A 22,639-nucleotide genomic window follows, 5' to 3' on the forward strand; every position below is an offset into this window, starting at 1 on the left:
GTATGTATACACAAGAACATGAATGTTAACAGTAACAGTGTTTTACACGATAGTCAAAAAGTGGAAATAATGCTAATGTCCATTAACTGATGAATGAATAAACAAAATGTGGTATATACATAAAATGGAATATTATTTCGTAATAAAAGAAGTACAGATATGTGCAACAAGATGGATGAATCTTGAAAACATTATGCTAATTAAAAGAAGCCAGTTCCAAAGGACCACATATTATATGATTTCATTTATATGAAATTTCCAGAATAAACAAATCCATAGGAACTTAAGGTAGATTAGTCCTTGCCTGGTGTGGGGGGAGATGAGGGTATTGGGATGTGATAGTAAAGGGTACAGTAATTCTTTTCGGGGTGAGGAAAATATTTTAGAATTGACTGTAATGATGGATGCACAATTCTGTGAATATACTAAAAGCCATTGAATTGTATACTTTAAGTGAATGAACTGTATTATATGAGAATTATATTTCAATAAAGCTGTTAAAAAGGAAAAAAACAAAAGCCATCAACCAAACTCCAAAACCACTGGACTCCATCCCAGCAAACTGGTTCATAGCCAGAAACTGTAATTTCCTTTATTTGTATAACAATCATCTGAAGTATAGTACATAAAAATGGAACTTATTTATTTGCTTTTTGTCCAACACAGGCAGAAATGAACATTGAATCAAATTTACAAATTAGTTTACTCAAATTTGACTATTAATCCTTTTGTGGCAACATGTTTTTGTGCTAAATGTTTGAGTGGCTGTCCATTTGAATTCCTCAGAGATCTGAGGGATATGCCACCTGCCTACTGTGGTTTGCCACCATTCCTCCCCTATTCCTCCACGGCTCTACTCAGTATTTCCACATAGTGAATTGTCAATGGCTGTGTGTTAAATCAATGAATTAACACTGACTATATCTGAGAGTTTAAGGAGGTAACAGAGTGCCTATGTAGTAGGGAAATGCAGTTGTAAATAGGTAACTGCAGGAAAAAGTTTTGTTCTATTTTTTCAGCAACTCAGAAAACACTGTTTACATAAAAATCTATATGTAGTCTCTCATTGGAATTTTAACTTTATGTCAACCAAGAGATACAGTACTATTTTTGGAACCTCTAAATCACTCTGAATCTGGTTATTTTTAGTTTAGATTAAAGGAAAATAAAGCCTATCACAAGGAAAGAACCGGATGAAAGATTTAAGTCAGATGAACGGCAATTTTTCATACTTTGTTTTTTCTAGTCACTTTATGAAGAAAAAATTTGAGCATTTCAGTCGAATTTAAGTCAAATGTGCTGAGGTTACTGTCAACCATTTAAAATTAGCATAGCATTAAAATGGCTTTGAGGAAAGCTTCTAAATACTCAAGTTTCAAGTCTAGAAAAAAACATTGAATCAAATTTACAAATTAGTTTACTCAAATTTGACTATTAATCCTTTTGTGGCAAAAGAATTAATTTGTGGCAAAAGAATTAATTTCTTGTCTTCCCTACTCGCCAGCAGCATTTATTTGTGGAGACATAACTCAAAGACGCTGGCTCTGCAAGGGAAAAAGAAAGTTATTCTTAACCTTGCACCTTGTGCTTCTAGGTCTTATATCTCAAAAAAGTTTTGTTACCGGTGGAGCCCCTCTCTCAGGACAGAAGTCAAGCGAGTGGGTGAAACGGTTTTGCTGAAAGGGAGGTTTATTAAAGTGAAAGCTTGACGCACCAATGGGGCACACTGGGCAGAGAATGGATATGGTTCCCGGAGGCTTAGAGGCACCATGGTTTTATGGGTTCTTGGGTGGGAGGCCACCCCTTCCTCTTTCCTTCTTCCACCCGAAAGGATGTTGAGGCAGGTCCTACACTGCACCTGCGCATTATACCTACATGCTACTTCATGCAGAGCATGTCTCATTAGTCTCGTTAGCATCTTAAATCTCTGCCTAGGGGAGTGTTTTTTATTATGATAATAAGGAAAAGTTAACTATAGGGCAGCTCTTTTAACTAATGCGTATGTTCAACTTTAGAAACTTTTCCGAGGCCTGGTTATCTCTCCTGTGATTATGGTTCTGTCTGCTCATTGTCACTTATTGGGTGGAGGATGTGGCTCAAGGTTGTTTTCCCCAGCTGCAGGCTCCAGCTACATGACCACCCTACGTGACCACCCACTGCAGTTTCAACCGCTGGGTGAGTTGAAGCTTCTCACTATTGTCAGTTTGGTATGTGATGAGGATGGTCTTCTCTTTATTCATAATCATCCCATCCAGAATCAATCTGAGTATTTAATTAAAACAAAGTATTTTAAAAATACAAAGTACAGAACAGAGTACTGTAAAGGAACAAAAGTTCTTTTCTGAGGTTAAGAAAGAAATGTTGGGTTTTTTTTTTTTTTTTTTTTTTTTTTTTACTTTTGGCTATCTTTCCTCTTTCTGTGAGACAATGATTTCGAAGTAAAATAATAAACATGAGAATCAATGTAATGTAGAAGAACAGGCACAGGGCTAGTAGACATTAGACCTAAATTCTGGACCCTGGTTCTATCACTTAACTTCCCAGAGTTCTCTTGTAAAATTGTTACCCTGTGACAGAGCCACAGTGCCTGCCTGAAGGTGTAAGAGGCCTGGCTGAACCTCTCCCTTGCTCTAACTCTACCTCTAAGAACAAGGATGGCCAAGGTCAGCAGTTAAGAACTTGTCGAGAATAGCTGAAACCAGTGGAAACTAAAATGACTGTCTAAAGGACCTCTAAAAGATTTTAAACCTCATTATAATACTCATATAATCTCTCTGCTAAATAACACACCTACCAGTGCCATGACAGTTGATAAATGCCATGACAACGGCCATAAAGGAACATACAGAGGGTAGAACCGATTCAGAGAGAAAGCCACCCTTTTCCCTGGAAAACCCATGAATATTCTTCCTACCTATTTACCTAAACCTCCCTTCCTTTCTTCTATCCCATTTTAGGTACCTGTGGACAGTTAAGGGAGAAGTCGATCTGAGAGCTGTGCGTCTGCTTCTTTATTCTCTGGCCCTAGAATAAAAGCTTGTACTGTTAAAGCTCACTTTCGGGAAAAGAACCCTGCTTGGGGTCCTTGAAAAGGAGACTTCTGCCCATTGGTAACAAAAGGCGGCCATGGAGGGACCTGTGGCCTGATCACTAACCTCTCTATTCGGAGAAGCTACATCGACCCTTCCTCATCCCACTACTAGGGGAGGAAGAATCAGAGACATCAGACTGAACTTCTTTAACAGCCAATCATGGGCAAAACAAGAAGAAAGGGATGGGTATCACGGATAAGACCCCCAGGGATAACAGGGCTGGGGATACTCGCGTGAAACCAGGCTTACACCCAGCACAAGTTCTCTGGTTCTGTATGGATTCCGGAATGTCCCCCCTCCCCCAACAGTGACACTACAGGAATTTCAGGCCATTCCCTGGTGAGTGTATCTAAGGATTATCCTCCTATTGTAAAGACTGTTCTCTTCCCTTTATTTCCTTCTGCCCTGTTGCTCTCTTCGGCCTTGTCCTGGCACCCATCTGCCCCAACTCAATCGGATATCACTTACTTTCCTTCTACTTCCTCCCTCCCTCTCGCGACTGGACTTTCACATAACTCCCAGTCACTCTCCCTGATACTTTCTTTATGGTTCCTGTCCCTTCACACTGAGGACTCGTTCTCTCTTGAGTCACGTCCACCCATCGCTCTGTCCCCACTCCACTTTCCTTCTCCTTGGAAACTTGATTTCTCTAATTAGCCAGGAACTAACACTTTTGGCTAGCTCCCCTGCCCCCCTCATCCTTTCCTTGTCCCTTTACCTTCCTTTATCATTTCTTTAATATGACTCTCGCTCCCTGGGGTTTTGATTCTATAACTTTCTCATGGCACCCTACACCGAGGAGTCCAGTCCCATATTCCACAAAAGACCCCCTCTTCCCCAGGTCGCCCAGGCCCGCCTCCTGTCACTCAGTGTTCTTGCCAATATTGCTGTTGGTATTGTCACGACCGGCCATATCACCCACTCACTCTCTGGAGCCAAGATCTAGTAGAAAAGCTCTCAACTTAATTTAGGCAAAGAGTTGTGGGACTTGTGTTCCTGCCAACCACCACTGAAACCCCTTGGGGAGTTGGACACAAGTCCTCAAAAGGGCTCTTTTGTTCCTTGGTAACAAAATGACAAAACTGTCCAACCTACCAGCAAGAATAGAATAAAGATTATATATGTGACAGTCCCCTGACATGGAAAGCATTGTGGTAGTGTAACATATAACGCTTTCGAGTTCATGAGGACTGTGCCTAAGTAAATATGATGGAACTCCCTTTAAATACTATTGTTGTTTGTTTCTCTGCCTCCACCTCTCCCATGCACTGTGCAGTCTTCTGGAGTATCACTATAGGCCTTCAAACTGACTGGACTTTCTTTTTTGGCAAAGCCACCAATTTCTACCTCTGGTCATAATTCCCTTTCAGCAGCACCCTGGAGTAGGTAAGGTCAGTCACCAATGCTTTCTCCCTCATAACCCTTCCAGGGCAGGGCTTCTACATTTTTCACATCATGGCCCATACAAAGTGATATTATTTATACATCCCTGGCACACTGTAATAAACAAAGGGGCTCTCTGGCTGCCCCAGTACCTATCCATCTGCCTGAAGCTTAAGGGTTGAATGTATCAGACACAGCTATAACAATTGTGAATCTCTGCCTTACAGCAACCTCTCACTTTCCTCATGCAGAGCAGAAGAGTATGGTGGTAAAATCCCAAAACCACAATGGTAAAAAACCAAGTGTATCAAATGAGAATAAAAAAGAGGCCCATGTCTATCCAGATTCAGACAGTGCGTAACTTAGTAATGGCTACTGTTGAAGCTGAGGTTCTGGAAGGTGAATGTAGGGGTATAAGAGGAAATATGGACACCCTCCTAGGTGTAAATTAGGACGCAGGTAAACAGGGAAAGCAAAAGGCCACACAGCAGCTGGGTTTTCCAGATCTTTGTAATATGAGCTGATGTGGGCTCATTCCATTTTGAGAGTCCACATACTAGTGACCAGACATCCCAAAACAGGTTTTACCTTTCAGTTGTGCCATGTGACAGCTGTCTGTCAAAATTAGGTCAAGGCTGCTAAGCACAGCACTGACATACAGTGTGATAGGGCTATTTTTGCTGTCAGATGGATAGTTCTAATCTAAACTTGCCCCAGATAAAAAAAATCAGACTGAAACAAAATTATAAAGTAAACTGGGCTGTGTTGCCTACAAGCTCCATTATTGGTGGCTGACAGAAGGCAGTTTCCTCTACTCCCCTTCCAGACTCCCACAATGTAGCTAAGTCTTCCGTGAGTAAAGAAAAGCTAAATATCATCCCCATCCTAGGTTGCTTCAGAAAACTGCTGCAGTTGCCGTTACCAAATTGAGCATTCACCCTGCAGGCATTCTGCGCACCTCTGGACCTGTAGAACCCCAGTGGTCTAGAACACTTGAGATAACAACAGAAAGAATAAGAGAGGAAACTTTTTGCTCAATGAAAGTTTACTTTAGAGGTAATCAGTCAGCTCAGGCTGCGATAACAAAATAAGACTGGGTGGTTTAAACAACAGACACATTTCTCACTGTTCTGGAGACTGGGAAGTCCAAGGTCAAGGTGCCAGCAGATTGGGTTCTTGGTGAGGGTCTCCTTCTTGGTTTGTAGACAGGTGACTTCTTGCTGTATCCTCACATGTGGGCCAGAGAGAGACAGAACGAGCAAGCTCTCTGGGCATCTAATACTATCATGAGGGTTCTGCCCTCATGACCTCCGCTAACCTAATTATCTTCCAAACTGCCCGTCTCCAAATATTATCATACTGGGGACTAGGGCTTCAACATGTAAGTTTGCAGGGGACACAAACATTCAGTCCACAACAGAAGTTTTTGCCACATGCTCTGGAGACATGTGGGGTATGAGTCATGAAACTCTATCAAATCACAATAATAAAATGCACATATAGTTCCTCAAAGCACTGTATATATGAGTGTATATACATATAGGTGTGTGTATAATTCATAATATGTTTTTGTGGCACTTGAAATCTCATATATTTTCAGTTACTGATAACTTCTAGGAAGACAAGCTTTATAATCACATATTTTTGTTAAGTTGTATGTGGTCCTATAAGGCACAAGATATCCTTACTTTGAAAAGAACAGCTACAAGTCCTGGATGGCAGAATAAACACTGTGAAAGAATTCAGACACCTAAATTATTGAAGTTGGAGGTTGCATTTTCTGCAGGTACTATCACAGTTGTCTCACTTCTCCCAGTCTATTGACCATGTTCCACCTTTTGTCCTGCAGACCTTTCACCAAATCATAACCTGGGAAAAAGCTGAAAACACAGGGAGTGATAAATTGCTTCACAACAATCTTCACTTCAACCAAAAGCAACAACTGCACTATTTAAGTATCCGGAACTTGTGAATTTTCAGTCTGTAAGTTACAACTTTCAATTTTAACTTGGAGGACTCAACATTCAAAACTAATAATTACACAAATGTGAAGAAAGAAAAGACTGCCCTTAACTTTCATTTTTATCAAAAATACAATAGAATCACAAAAAATTAATTTTTCTTTTGCTATGTTAAAATGCACTATTATGTTCATATTTTAAGTAAAATTAACTACAGAAGCAAGCGTTTTTTCCTACACTCAAGATTTCATGATATAAAATGTTTACTGAATTGAGAAATTTTCAACTGGGTTTCCCTTACACATGATTTTCCATGGTGGAATCATCTGAGGCATACAATTCAATATACCCATACATAATTTTCAAATACAGTTTTATGAGTTTGGAGAATATGCCAAGCTTTCCAACAGAATGCAAGACTGAGATATCAGTGTGAAAAGCAGGCCTGGCTGAAGGGCTCCTGAAATAGAAGTGCCGTACATAAAACATCTGAAAATGACAGATACCAAGTCATAAAAATCACAAATTTCCAAAGTAATTAGACCAATGATTGTGTCATTGTCACTATTAGTTAATATTTACTGGGATGGCTAATTTTTTGTGTCAACTTGACTGACTATGGAATAGCCAGGTTAAACATTAATTCTGTCTGTGAGGGCATTTCTGGATGAGATTAGCATTTGAATTGCTGGAGTCAGTAAAGCAGATTGCCCTCCCCAAAGAGGGTGGGCATCATCCAATCCCTTGAGGTCCTTTCTAGAACAAAAAGTGGAGGAAGCAGGAAGTCTCTCCTTCCCTCCACCCCTCACTGTTGAGCTGGGATGTCTCATCTCACCTTTTCTCGCCCCCAAGAAAAGATGGTGGTAAATTACACCACCAGCTTTCCTAAGTCTCCAGCTTGCAGATGGCAGATAATGGAGCTTCTATTGGTCTGTTTCTCTGGAGAACCCTGACGAATACATTTACCCACTGGCAACTGCGAACATAACATTCAGTGTAGATGGAGAGGATAGAGACTGCTCTCCAAAGAATAAAATCACTTCTCAGGAGAAAAACTTCTCAAATGTGCTTTTCCCAGCTGCTTATATACAATTCAAATCTACTCTTTCCCACATCTTATATTACAAATAAGAAATACATCTATAGTCTAGTTGGAAAGAAAAATAGATATGGAAGATCTGCGTTCAAATTCCAGATCTGCTGCTTACTACCTGTAGCCTTGGCAGGGCTTAGTTCCTTCCTTATAAATTACTGTTTGCAATACCTACCTCATATAATTGATGTGTGTTATGTATAGTTAGGCGTTCACTTAAAGAGGTTTTTAAAACGTCCTTTACGATTCCATAAATTACAAACAGTAAACTCTTATCTTTTTGCTCAAGTTGCTACCTTGTAATATTTGGTATTTATAACCTTCAAGCGTGACTGCTTTGAAGGAGTGTATTGTAGACTGAGTGTTTATGTACCCTCAAAATTCGTATGTTGAAGCTCTAACACCCAATAGGATGGTATTAGAAGGAGGGGTCTTTGGGAGGTAATTAGGTTTAGGTGAGGTCACGAGAGTGGTGCCCCTATGATGAGATTAGTGCCCTTGTAAGAAGAGGCCACAGATATCTAGCTCTATCTCCATCTCTCTCCTCTCCTCTGCCCACTCCCCGCACCCCTCCAAAGCAAAAATATGATCAACTGCAAGAAGAGGGCTCTCGCCAGGAAATGCACTAGCTGGCATCCAGTCACGGGAATTCACAGCCTCCAGAACTATGAGAAATACACGTCTGTTGTTTAAACCACATAGTTTATGGTATTTTGTTATGGCAGCCAGAGTTGAGTAAGAAAGATAGCATTCACTTATTTGCATATAAATATTCCGTATTAAATTCAAAGAAATAAAGCTTTTTATTGGTTTACACTCAATGGCTTCTGTGCTTTTTTTGAAAGTGTTTTCATATACTTTCTTCTTTTGACCAATTAAAAACAACCTTGTGAGATATACAGGATACGGAGTATTACTCCCATTTTACAAAGAAGCATAGCACATACAGTCAGAAGTTCAGAGTTCACACCAATGACCATTTCTGATCAATCTAATTCAGTCTTTAATAATTCCAGACTCCTCTCAGCCCAAACAATCTCATGTGCCTGATTTTATGTAATTTACTTTGTGAATTACACCACAAAAAGACTCAGTAGGATACTGGCTTAACCATGGGCATAGTATTTTTCTTAGTATTAAAGAGTAAAACTGAAGCTTACTCACCAAGATGTTTCATTCAAACCCCAGCACAAGATACATACATGGTCAAAGTCTGTTCTTGCGGGTGTTCTACCATGATCTGCTATAAACAGATTTAGACCCAGAGAATGTAGACAAAAAAAAAAACAGAATGAAGTGTACAACAGCAGCTGCCACATTTAAAAATGTTGGAGCTATTTTAAAATCCTTTGCTTTGATTTACTTTTTCTGTCTGTCTCTCTTCTCTGTCCCAACACCCGTTTTATTTAGTTATTTTGTATTCTTTTGAAGAGCCTCAGTGCTGAAAAATCTTTGATTTTGGAAACAGTTAAATCATCTGACTAGTAAGTAAAGGTGGATGAACCAACTGGTAATTCAGTTTGAGGTTAAAATAATAAATGTGGCAATAAAATAAAGAGACTGATTTCTTATACATCATCTACAAACTAGCTCCTCAAACACAATGCTCTTTCCTACCTTAGGACCATTGAACAATTGCTCGCAGTTCTTGGAATCTTTTTATGGTACTATGCTCTTTTTCACCCACAAAAGAGTTAAGCATCACTTAAAAGAAGCCTTCCCTGAACACCCTAATGCCAGAGTGGTCTTGCTCCATATCCACATTTATCTAAATCAGTGTCATGTTTGTTTCTTTAATAATAGTTATCACTGTTTATTTTAAAATGATTATTGTTTTCATCTCTTCCTCTCAACATGTCCAATACAGTACTCACTAGATAACATGTAGCTATTTAAATTAAAATACATTACAATTAAATAAAATTGAATAAAAAATGGCAAATCAGATTTCATGAAAATTAAAAACTCTGTTTTCTGAAAGACACTGTTAAGGAAATAAAATGACAAGCCACAAAATAGGAGAAAAACATTTACGAAGCACATATATAATTCAAGACTTTAATTCAGAATATATAAATAAATCCCAAAACTCAATAATAAGAAAACTCACAACCCAATTAAAACTGGGCAAAATATATGAAGAAGCACTTCACTAAAGATAACATATGGATGACAAGTGAGCACATGAAAAGATGCTCAGCATCATTAGTCATTAGGGAAAAACAAATCAAAACCATAATGAGACACCACTTTTTACCTTTCAGGATGGCTATAATAAAAAAGAAAGATAATAAGTGCTGGTGAAGATGTGGAGAAACTGTACTTATACACTGCTGATGGGAATATAAAACCACTTTAGAAAATAATTTGACAGTTTCATCAAAAATTAAACATACATTTAAAATATGACCCAGCCATTCAACACCTAAATATTTACCTCAAAGAAATGGAAGCATAAGTCCATAGAAAGTTGTACATGAATGTTCACATCAGCTTTATTTGTATAGCCAAAACCTGGAACCAACCCAAATACCTATTAATAGGTGAATGGATAAACAAACTGGTTTATTCACATGGTGGAATACTACTCCGCATGAATGAACTACTAATACACACAAAAACAGGGATGAATCTCAATCTTATTGCATTAGAGAAGCCAGACAAGGAAGAATACACAGTATGATTCCATTTATAAAAAATTCTTGAGAATGCAAATTAATCTATAGTTGCCTAGGAATGGGGAGGGAACAAAGGGATTAAAAAGGGACAGGAGGAAACTTTGGGGGATAATGAATATGTTCATTATCTTGATTGTGGTGATGGTTTCACAGGTGTATACATATGCCAAAACTTACTGATTTACATACTTTAAATATGTACTTTATTGTATGTCAATTATATCTCAGTGAAGCTGTTAAAATTTTTTTAGTTCCTCAGTTGTATCAGCCACGTTTCAAGTGCCCAGAAGCCATGTGTAGCTAATGGCTATCAAATTGGACATTATAGATAAAGGGCAGTTCCATCATCACAGAAAGTTCTACTTAACAGTGATGTTCTAGACCAGGGGTCAGCAAACTATACACCAGGGACCCACACTACCTGTTTTCTATATAAAGTTTTATTGGAACACAGCTATGCACATTCATTTATATATTGTCTCTGGTTGCTTTAGCACTACAATGGCAGAGTGGGTAGCTGCAACAGAGACCTTATGGTCTATAAGCCCAAATTATTTACTATCTGACCCCTTAAGACAAGGTTTGCTGATCCTGCTCTAAAGCATAAACTCTGAACACGAGGGGCCATATCTATCCTGTTCACTGCTGTATGTGACTAATACATAGCACTGTCTTAGACACTGAGTACCTAATACATAGCACTGTCCTAGGCACTGAGGAGGCAGCCTTGAACAATTCAGAAAATGTCCCTATTCTCATGGTTTTCACAATCTGGGGAGAAGTTCCGGTAACATAACAAGGAAGTAAATAAGAAAATATCAGGCTGAATGAGGATGACTGCTAATATGAAAATAAAACAGAAGTTATAGAGATGATTAGGGGTGAATTCCACTTAGGTAGTCAGGACAGGCCTCTAGGAGGACCCGAGATCTGAACAACATGAAAGAGTCAACATTGCAAATACCTGTGGTAGAAGCAGAGGGAATAGGAAAACCAAGGCTTCAGAATAGGAATTAATTTGATGACTTGATGTTTGAAAAAGAAGGCCCATGTGGCTGGAGAATATACAAACAAGGCGGAAAAGGTAGATGAGTTTTGGAGAAGTAACGAGGGCTAAGAGAAAGAGTCTGAATTTTATTCTAAATATGATGGAAAGCCACTACAGGATTTTAAGCAGGTAAGCAACATGATCAATTTACATTTTTAAAGATTTCTCTGGTACAGCTAAATGGAGACTGGGTCAGGGAAGGGTAAGAAAGGTGTTAAGACAAGTTAGGGAGTTATTACAAAGATACAAGTGAAAGATGGTGGTGGTTTGGCTTGGATTATGATAAGCCATGGTAGCAGTAGAGATGAAATGGAGAAATTCAAGATACGTTTTAAAGTGATATTTGACTGGCTTTCTGATGGTTGTTGTAGAGTGAGGAAATGAAAATAAATCCTAGATTTTTGGCTTGAACAACTGGGACACAGTACTATGAATTACAGATATGGGGGAAAGTACAAACAATAAGAGCTAACATTTATTGAGAGCTTATTATATGTCAATATTCACTCAATTTCACATTTAATTTTTCCAATAATCTTGAGGAGGTAGGTATTTTCATTTTACAAAGAGGAAACTGAAAAGGTTAAGTAACTTACTTAGGTCAGAAAGCTAGAACCAATACAATGGAGACTTGAATCTAAGTCATCACACTCTAAATTTCACATTATATAAAACTGCCTCTTTGACAGTAGTTTCTGGGAATACGAACTATATTCTAGGCAATGGCGGTACCACTGGGTTAACAGACTCTCAGGATGAGTAATGTGAACGATGCTATTGTTTTTTTAAAATCTTATTATTTAAGATGATTTTATTTTCACAGAGTACAAGGTATAATTGTCATCTATACTTTCTCCAGTATTATGTCTTTGATTCCCATTTTACAAATGAGAAAACTGAAACAAGTGATTTTCTCAAGACCATAGAGCTAGAACTAAAAGCCAAGTGAACTTATTCTAACAGTGGTCTGGCCAATAAACTTGCCTTTAAAATTTTGACCACTCAGTAAGAAACACATTTTATTTACATCACTGCCCAAAATACACATACATATATGAAACAGACCAAAAAAAATTATACAAAACAGCCCTTACCCTTACAAATGTACTAATACTTTCTTTTCTATTTCCTTTTTTAAAATATTGATTGTACCTGGCAATTTAAACATTGACCCAAGCCTTAGTAATTAACATTACAACCACATAAGTAAACTTATTTTTAGAAATGTCTCATGACTCACTAAGACTACCAAGACCAAAAAGGCAAAATGAAATACAAAAAATATCAATCTGGTGAATATTTGGGATACATGAAGACTGGTTCATAAGAGCACAAATGGAAATGATTCTATGACCTACACGTTGGAAATATTTTATTACTTTCTATTGCTAATATGGAGGTCCGAAATCAGATTTGCCCTTAATATTTAAAATAAGCAGAGATGCACTTTTCTGGAAAAATATTAAAAGCAAAGAAAACAGTTCTTCAACTTCACCCCTACCCCAAAGGAGTAAAAAGTTGTAGAAAGACCAGACTGGCAAAATCTATTTCCTTTAAAAAAAAAAAAAAAAAAAAAAAGGAAAAGGAAAAGACTAGATTGGTAATGTAACAACCCATTATGGTTTATAATGAAGGACAGCATCTTAAGGACAACGGCTTAAGATGCAAAGCATTTATTGGATAAGTACTACCTTATATTGATCAAGTCACTCTAATGCTTTGTCCCTTTGCCAGTACACCCGTACTTAAGCTTAATTACCCTTAGTGAAAAAGGAAGAGAACTGTTCAGGAATATAAATCTTTGATTTTTCCTAATTCCTTAAGGTTACAAGGATAAACATTGCTTTAAAATGTATGTCAATTAGTGAACATTCATTTACCTTCCCAAACGTAGTGCTAATCTGTAAATTCTCATTTCCTCCCTCCCTTCCTCCCTCCGTCTCGCTCTCTGCATTTCTGAATCTCTGAAGGGGAAAAGCAACAAGGACAAACCGAAGCCTGAGTGCATCAAAGGCTGAGCTGGCACTACAGCTGATACATCATCAAGTTCACTCCTAGATGGCTCTGCGACACGGTCAAGGTCCTTGGGAGCTCACCTACTCCTCTATACTCGGCGCACCGATCTCACCTCTTCAAACAGACCTCTAGCCAACCCAGAATGCTGGTGGGAAGAGTAGTGAAAGGCAGTAAGATCCGGACAATCAGGGAGTCTGAACGACCCTTTAAGGCTCTAATGATATCAATGTAAAGCATCAAGATATTATTATTTTTTTATTTTAAAGAGAAGATCCCTCTAATCCCAAATTTGTTTCCAGAGAAGCTGGAAGGGCATCACCAGGACACAGCAAAAACGGCCAAATATCAGAAGGTCTTGGGGGGGAGGGGAGAAGCGAGGGCAGACATGGCTAGAAACACCCAAATCAATTCCTCAGAGAGCAGCAGAGCCTGGCCGCTGGGGGCCACGCGCACTTGCTGAGAGAACCGTTCCAAAGAAACCCGACCCGATCGGAATCAGCACGCCGCACCGCGGCTGGTTTATCGAATGGAACGCTACAAGTTGTTGCCCGCGTTCCTCCTCCCTACTTTGACAGGGAAACACGCCCGCCACCCCCATGCCGACTGCGACACCCCTACCCCTTTCCAGCCCCGCCGTGTCCCGAGGGTTAGGGGATGAGCGCAGGGCGACCTTGGCTCTGACGACCCTCAACCGCAGGCTACCAGCCCCACCCAGCCGGGTTCTCGGCCGAACCAAACCTCCCCGTCCCCGCAGTGTCGACTGTTAGCATCCCAAGCATGCCTACAAGTCTGACCACCACCTCGGAGACCCGGAGTCATTCCGGGAGCGCCGCGCTGGGCGCAGGAACGCTACCCACCCCCCGTTACCCCTCCCCACCCAATCCAAATACCGCTGAGCTGCTGCGCCGCCGAGTCCAGCTGAGGGGGCTGAGCCCTGCGGGCGCAGCAGCCCGGCTGCCTACCTTCCTCAGCGCGGGTTGCCGCGCTCCACCAGACGCCGCCAGCCTTGATGACCTCGGAGCTGACCCCGTCAAGAGACAGTGAGCACCCGGGGGACCTCGGGGGTTGGGGGTGGACCTATAGGCCGCGCACCCGAAGGGGCGAGGGAAACGCGATGCCCCAATTCGGGACCTCGCGCTCCAGCTGGGGAGCGGGGCTGCCTGTGGACCCCGCAGCGGATGGAGACCGGGAGGGAGGCTGCTGGGTCCGCTCCGAGAGTGATTACGACTCTAGACGCGAAGAGCCCGGAGGTGCCGGGGTGGTTTGGGATGGTGCCGCGGTGCGTGAGGGCGAGGAAGGCGGGAATGCCCAAGGACTAACGCACCGGGCCGCGAGCCTCGAGCGTTAAATCCTCGCGGCATGCGGCTTGCGCACCGCAGTGGCGGGCGCGGAGGGTGCGCGCGGGGAGCGGGTCTGCTGCTGCTGCTGCTGCGGCGGCGGCAGCGGCGGGCGCGGGGCCCTGCTCAGCGTCCTCACCTTCTTGGTGCCCGGGCCTCCTGCGATCCGAGACACTCCTGTCAGGGAGGAGGAGCGCCCCGGCTGCCCCCCTAGAGTCTCTTGCTGGGGAGACATCGCTTCCATGAAGAAGCCTTTCAAGCAAATCCCAGCCCTGGAGGCTATGCGGTCATGTCCGCAAGATCGTGGCCGGAGGGGCAAGGACGCGCGGGGCAAAGGCTGCCGCCGCGGTCAAGCAGGGAGCGGGGCACGGGGTGCGGGCAGCGCGCCTCCCGTCGGGGCCATGTACCGCCGCCTGCGCTCGGTACGGTGGGCTGGAAGCAATTGCAGCGGCGACCGCGGGTCCGCGCCGCGGCTAGCACCGCCTCAGGCCCGCCCTCTTAGCGCTGGGCTCCCCGTGCGGGGACCCGCCCCCGGCCGCCCTCCTCCCGCCGCGGCCCTCCCCGTGGCAGCCCTGGCCTGCGGTGGCCGGGCCCGGCGTCTTTCTATATATATGTTAGGGCACAGGCGACCGACTGACCTTCTGAATCCGACACTCCGTGTGGGTTCAGCCCAAAGGAGCTCACGGGTTTGTGTCATGAACCAGGGCCTCTAGCGCGCCTCTCCCGGCGCCCAGCCCACTAGCACCGACCCCATCCCTTCCCGCGCTGCGCCAGTGGGAGGAAAACGCCGCTGCAGCGCGTTCATCCGCGCAGCTGTGGCGACTTCAGCCTGAACCAAGGAGTTGCAGTGATTCCTGCCTCGCTTTCAGCGGACTGCAGAGGGGTCTCCCCACCCCCGTTTCCACCCCCACTCCGGAGGCCTCAGGATGGAGTTGCGCGTCGCAGAGTGCTGCGGCTGTACAAATTTGGACGCCCACAGCATCGCCTGACCTCTTGTGCAATCCCAAACGTTAGCCTGGCCGGGTCACCCTCCTTGGCTTCTGCAGCCATCAGTCAGCAGCCCCTGCACAATTTGCACCAGCGGTTTCCGCTGTCTGCCGGCGGCAGAGACCCGAGCATTCCAAACGTGAAAACGCACTAAAAGAAAATGTAGGCAGAAAGAGGACTCTGAAATTTGGCTTAGCTATTGAGCAGGCTACAATATGTGGAAATGTTTATCAGATATCTGCGCTTAGAGCATAACTTCCTGTCAGCTCAAATAGTGGCAAATTTTTTTTTAAGGCCAAACAATAATCAGAGGGAGGGGATTTGGAGCCGACCCGGGGTAGAGTTGAATGTTGCTGCACTTTGCAGGACTGGATGACTTGTGCGGTAGATTCGGTAGGTGGCATTCTTCCCTTGGAGTCAGGACTACGTAAGGCGAGGATTAGTGGTGAAGGACACCACTCTATGATAACGAGGTTGTTGAAGGAGTTTTGTTTTCGTGGTAAGAAAAAAAAAAGATCAAGGTTCCTGCCTGGTTGGGCTGTTATCAGGACAGGTTATAGAAGAATAGGGCTCTGGCAGGCTCTGTTCCAAGCAGGAGATGCTGTCCAAAATATATACACACCCACACACCACCACAACCACCAAACCCCAGAATTGTTTATTGTGGAAGTAATGGGGGGAAAATGTTCCAGCCCATTTTAAGCTTTGTCCACATCACATTGTTTAAAGTAGGCTTACAGGATCTTTATAAATCATGCGTGTATATATAATTATATAAATCGTGCTAATATAGAAGAAATATGTATATATTTATATAGAAATATAAAGAAATATATATTATATACTATATATAATATATACACACAGTTTTTCAGGGTAACCCCCTTTTTGATGCTTAGACCCATGTACAGTGACAGGATTTTGCACCCACCATAGAAATTATCGTGAATTTTACACTGCAGAGGGCATTACAGTTTCTCATTACTGCTTGAAGTCATCCTATTATGATTCTTATCAATAATGGATGATCCCAATTTTCCTTACTCTGCTTAATTTTTCAAATTTATTTATTTATTTTCAATTATAGCTGACATCCAACATTATATTAGTTTCAGGTGTACAACATAGTAACAAGACATTTCTATAATTTAGGAAGCAATACCCCTATTGCTTTAGTACTCACCTCGCACTATACACACTGTGTTTCCAGAAATCAGACCTAGCCGGTCAATCAGCTCCAATTTGTCATTTGGAGCAAAAATTAATATAAGACCCGGTATTATATTATATTATATTATATTATATTATATTATATTATATTATATTATATTATATTATATTATAAAGACCGGGTCTTATATTATAGTAAAATAAGACCGGGTCTTATATTAACTTTTGCTCTAAAAGATGCATTAGAGCTGATTGTCTGGCTGGGTCTTATTTTCAGGGAAACACGGTAGTCACTACAGTATTATTGACTATAGTCCCTATGCTGCACTCTACATCCTCTTGACTATTTTGTGACTACCAATTTGTACTTCTTAATCTCTTCACCTTTTTCATCCACCCATTAATATGTCCTCTTTGGAGAAATGTCTATTCAGATCCCCTGTCCATTTTTTAATTGGATTGTTTGTTTTTTTGGTGTTGAGTTGTATGAGTTCTTTATAAATTTTGGATATTAACCCCTTATCAGATGTATCATTGGCAAATATCTTCTCCCATTCAGTAGGCTGTCTTTTCATTTTGTTAATGGTTTCCTTTGTTGTGCAAAAACTTTTTAGTTTGATGTAGTCCCACTTGTTTATTTCTTCTCTTGTTTCTCTTGCCCAAGGATACAGATCAGAAAAAAATATCACTAAGGGCAATGTTGGTGAGTTTCCTGCCTATATTTTCCTCTAGGAATTTTATGGTTTTGGTCTTACATTTAAGTCTTTAATCCATTTGGAGTTTATTCTTGTATATACCATGTTTCGCCCCCAAATAAGACCTAACTGGAAAATAAGCACTAGCATGATTTTTCAGGATGACATCCCCTGAACATAAGCCCTAATGAGTGTTTTGGAGCAAAAATTAATATAAGAGCCAGTCTTATTTTCGGGGAAACATGGTAGTATGAGAAGGTAGTCCATTTTCCCTTGATTTTGCATGTATCTGTCTAGTTTTTCCAACACCATTTATTGAATAGAGTGTCTTTACCTAACTGTATGTTCTTGCTTCCTTTGTCATAGATTAAATGACCATGTAGATATGGGTTTATTTCTGGGCTTTCTATTCTGTTTCATTGATCTGTATGTCTGTTTTTAATGTCAATACCATGTCATTTTGATTACCATATCCTTGTAGTATAGTTTGCTGTTGGCAGAATGATACCTCTAATTTTGATCTTCTTTCTCAGGATTGCTTTGGCTATTCAAGGTCTTTTGTGGTTCCATATAAATTTTAAGATTAGTTTTTTCAGTTCTATGAAAAATACCATTGGTATTTTGATAAGGATTGTATTGCATATATAAGTTACTTTGGGTAGCATGGATATGTTAACAATCTCAATTTTTCTTATCCAACAGCATGATATATGCTTCCATTTATTTGTATTTTCTCCAGTTTTTTTCTTCCATGTCATGTAATTTGCCAAGTCTTTTGCCCTTTTTAGTTAAATTTATTCATATATACCAGGGGTGCCAAAAAATGTATACACATTTTAAGAGATGGTCAGCGTTGCTCAAGCAGTAGTTCACCATAATCAGAAGTGTCTGGATGCTGGTGGTAACCACTTTGAGCACCTCCTGTAATTACAGAAGTCAAACGTGACTTGTATTCATTCTTTTGTTATTCATATTTATGTCAACCCCCCGCCCCCTTCTTCTTAAAGAAGTCCCTTTAACATTTCTTGTAATACTGGTTTAGTGATGATGAATTCCTTTAGCTTTTTCTTGTCTGGGAAGCTCTTTATCTCCTTCAATTTTAAGTGATAGCCTTGCTCTGTAGAGTAGTCTTGGTTGTAGGTCTTTTCTTTTCATCACTTTGAATATTTCATGCTAATCCCTTCTGGCCTGCAATCAATTGACAGTATTATGGGAGCTCCTTTGTAGGTGACTAACTGCCTTTCTCTTGCTGCTTTTAAGATTCTCTTTGTCTTTCACCTATGTCATTTTAATTATGATGTGTCTTGTAGTGGACCTCTTTGGGTTTGTTTTGTTTCATACTCTCTATGCTCCCTGGAATTGTAAGTCAATTTCTTTTGCCAGATTAGGGAAGTTTTCAGTCATTATTTCTTCAAATAGATTCACAATCTCTTGCTCCCTTTCTTCTCCTTCTGTTGTCCCTATTATGCAAATGTTGTTATGCTTGATATTGTCCCAGAGGTCCCTTAAACTATCTTCAGTTATTTTTGTTTTCTTTTTGGTGTTCTGATTGGGTGTTTTCTGCTACCTTTTCTTCTAAGTTTCTGATTTGATCCTCTGCTTTATCTAATCTCCTGTTGATTCCTCTTAGTGCATTCTTCATTTCAGTTATCGTATTTTTCGTTTCCAACTGGTTCTTTTTTTATGGTTTCTATGTCCTTTTTAAGCTTACTAGCTCTTTGTTGAAGTTCTCACTAAGTTCCTCGAGCATCCTTATAACTAGTATTTGAACTCTATTGCTTGCCTCCATTTTGTTTAGTTCTTTTTCTAGAGTTCTCTTGTCTTTTTATTTGTGACATATTTCTTTGTTTCCTCATTTTGACTGCCTCTCTATTTTTGTTGGTATGTATTATGTAGATCTGTTACATCTCTTGCCAGATGGCCTTATGTAGTAGGTGCCCTGTGGGGCCTAGTGGTGCAGTCTCCTTGGTCACCTGAGCTGGGTGTTCCAGGTGTGTCCCTTGTGTGGGTTGTGTGAGCCCTTCTGTTGTAGTTGAGCCTTGATTGCTATTGGCATGTTAGTGGGTGGGATTGACCCTCAGGCTTACTGATTGAGGGTTGGCCGTGACCACTGTATATGAGCTGCTAGGTAGGGGCCGACCCCACAGGACTGGATTCAACCCAGTGGGCTCTGGTGCCTGCTGAGATCAGCCTTTGGGGGTGCTCTTTGTATAGTTAATAACGTGGTATTGTGGTGTGGTCTGAAGCTGATCACTGAGTGTTTTGGTTAGCGTCTCTTGGCAAGGGCTCTTGTGCAGGCCAAGGTCCACCGCTGCCTGTGATGGGCTTGGGACTACCTCATAGGAGCTATAAAGTGATGTGTGCTTGGTTGCTGCTTGTGCTAGTCCTAGAGGTGTGCAGGAGAGGTCATGCTTGTAACCGAGGCTGGCTGCCACCAGGATTGGGACTGGAGCAGCTCAGAAAAGGCCCAGGGCACCTGAGGCCTGCCATTGCCTGCTATCTGCCTGTAAGGCTCAGCCTTGGGCAGTAGGCGAGTTGGGTTAGGTGGGGCTTAAGGGAGTCACCAGGGTGGGGTGAGTGGTGTTCACCAAGTTAATGCAAATTCAGATTTGGTGCCAGTGTTTAGCCTGGGGCCACTCAAAAGGTTCAGAGCACAGCGAGGCCAGCCACTGTCCACCTGAGGTCCATGGACCCAAGAGTTGTCCAAGAAAGTCTGCAGTGAGGGCCAATACTGGCTGCTGGCTAGTTACCAAAAAAGTTTCCAGCTGTACATGAGTTGGGAGGGGCAGGATTCCAGGGAGTCACTAGGGTGGAGTCAGTGGATTTCACCAGGCCAGTGAGAATTCAAATTTTGCTATGTTGGGGGAGGGTTCGACACAGGAAGAATGGGGTCTGCATGCTGGCTACACAGGAAAAGGTCTCAACAGGGATAATGGCAGCTGTCTGTCCAGTCCTCAACCTATAGCCACTCAACTCAGTCTCTCCCTATATATCTCTGGCACCTCCCAAGCCATTGTCCCTCCTACAGAGCCAGGGTGAGTCCTGGGAGTAAGAGAATCTTTTTGCGGGACCTTTAAGTGGAATGCCTGATTTTCTTACAGCTTTCCATGTCACTTGGACAAACGGAATCCCCACTGAGTTTCACAGCCAGATGTTGTAGGGGCTCCTCTGCTTGACACTGTGGGGCTGGAACCTTTCACTCTTCAGGGGGGACCACTGCAGGTGAGATATTCCTCCCGATTCTCAACTGCCACACATGGGTGTGTGACCAGCCCGTGTTGTGTCTCTGCCCCTCCTGCTAGTCTCGACATGGCTTCTTATTTATATCCTTAGTTATAGGACTTCTGTTCAGCTAGTCTTCAATGGTTCTCCAGGTTGATTGTTCTATAAGTTAGTTGTAATTTTAATGTGATCGTGGGAGGTGGCAAGCACAACGTTTGCCTACTTTGACCAGAATTTTCTATCTTGACCAGAATTTCCTCTGCTGCATTTATTTATTTTTATAATACTTACCTCCTCTTAATATTTCATGTGATTTACTTATTATGTTTAATATTTATGATCTATCTCTATTCCACAGGGCAGGAAATTTTCATCTGTTTTTTTTGTTGTTGTTCACTCTAGTATCCCATGTGTCCAGAGTAGTGTCTGGCACAATAAATGTTTGTTGATTAAACAAATGAATGAGACATAAAAAGGATATAAGATAAATACAGAAGGGCCAGGCCAGAGTTTGTTATTTCACTCAGAGATTCCTATGTGTTATCAGGTGTTTCTTTTTGAGATAAATATTTCATACTGCAAAGCAAAGTATTATTTATACTGCATATACGGAAACTCATTTTCACTTCTTAATTTGTAAGTGAAATTTTCCAAATCCATTTCAAAAATGGATTCCAAAATCCATTAATTTTGATTTGCATAGAAAATTATCCTACCATTTTCTGATGAGGAGTTTTGTCTGAGGTCTTATTTCCTAAAGAAAATTGAGTTGGCTTAGATTAAAAGTATCACCAAAGTAATGTTTTAAGAACACAGATCTGATCACATCCCTCTCCAGCGTAAAACCTTCTTTGGTAACTAGTTTCTATGGAATAAATTTAAAATGTCATAGAATGATATACAAGGCTGTTTATAATCTGACATATTCACCCCTATTCTTTCTCTGTCATCTCTTGCCTTTCTTCAGCTCTCACCCTATTCTTTGCTGTATTGGGCTATTTGCACTTGCCAGAACTCACCTTGACCTCTTAGATCTTCATGACATTGAACCTGCGGTTCCCATTGCTTAAGAAGTTTTTCTTCTATATTTTCCAATCCCTATTGCTTTATACTTACTTATTTAGTGCATGGTGCATAGTAAATATCTAATAGATAATTGTTGAGGAAATAAATCTTCAAGACTTACATCAATAATCACTTCAGAAAAATCTTCTTGACTTTATTTCTTTTTTACCTAGCTACCTTCATACACTAACCTCACAGAGAGGGTTAAGTGCACCTTCTGTTGTAGTAACATACAACATTTATTGAGTGCTTACTTTATACCAGACACTGTTCTAGGCATTTTACACTTACTAATTCACTTAAATCTTCATCATAATTTTACAAGGTAGATTCCCATACACCCCATTTTAGGAAAACCAAACCACATGTTAAATAACTTACTCAAACAGCAGGTTAGTAGTGAAGCCAAGCTTGGAACCCAGGAAGTCTGTTCCAGAACCAGTTCTCATAACCACTTGGATATACTGCCTCTCTCCCGTGGGTATTTCCTTATCTTTATAGCACGTTACACTAACTCTTATCATCTGTTTTACTTGCCTGTAAGCTCCTTGAAATTAAAGATTGTATTTTATTAATCTTTTATTCTTTGTGCCAGGCATACGAGTATGCTGTCAATGATTTTTTTCAGTGACTTACCTTTGAATGAATGAATAAAATGTTAAAAACAACCATCTTCACTGTACAGTCTAAGGAAGATGCTCTGATGGGGAATAAATCATCCTGGACTAGTCCTATTATTCCTTAGATAGTGAAACCATTTTCCCTGCACTAGGAATGTTATGTTTTAGGAAAGGATGGTGCCAGAAAACAAAGTGATGACATAGCAGTTGAAGGAGTGTGATGACCATTTCTGACACAGGGAGGATGCATTCAGGATATTTTGAAACAAACT

The 22,639-nt window shown here is 41.2% G+C and overlaps 1 protein-coding gene across 3 annotated transcripts in view; it reads right to left on the reverse strand.

The window, feature by feature from the left end:
- The window catches only part of ARHGAP20 (Rho GTPase activating protein 20), a 139,152-nt gene extending 123,716 nt beyond the window's left edge, over nt 1-15,436 (reverse strand). Inside the window, exon 1 of one of the 3 annotated variants that reach the window (XM_033121076.1) lies at nt 15,247-15,436. Coding sequence is in view for 1 of the 3 variants with exons in the window: in XM_033121075.1 (XP_032976966.1) it covers nt 14,748-14,852 (105 nt within the window). In the remaining 2 variants the exon portion in view is untranslated. Of the gene's footprint in view, nt 1-14,233; nt 14,481-14,747; nt 15,058-15,246 lie in introns of those variants that run through there. The other 2 variants (XM_033121075.1, XM_033121077.1) reach the window with 2 other exon arrangements.
- Nucleotides 15,437-22,639: the final 7,203 nt, after the last annotated feature.

The sequence above is a fragment of the Rhinolophus ferrumequinum genome, chromosome 11, assembly GCF_004115265.2.
Source record: "Rhinolophus ferrumequinum isolate MPI-CBG mRhiFer1 chromosome 11, mRhiFer1_v1.p, whole genome shotgun sequence".
Classification (NCBI taxonomy): Eukaryota; Metazoa; Chordata; class Mammalia; order Chiroptera; family Rhinolophidae; genus Rhinolophus; species Rhinolophus ferrumequinum.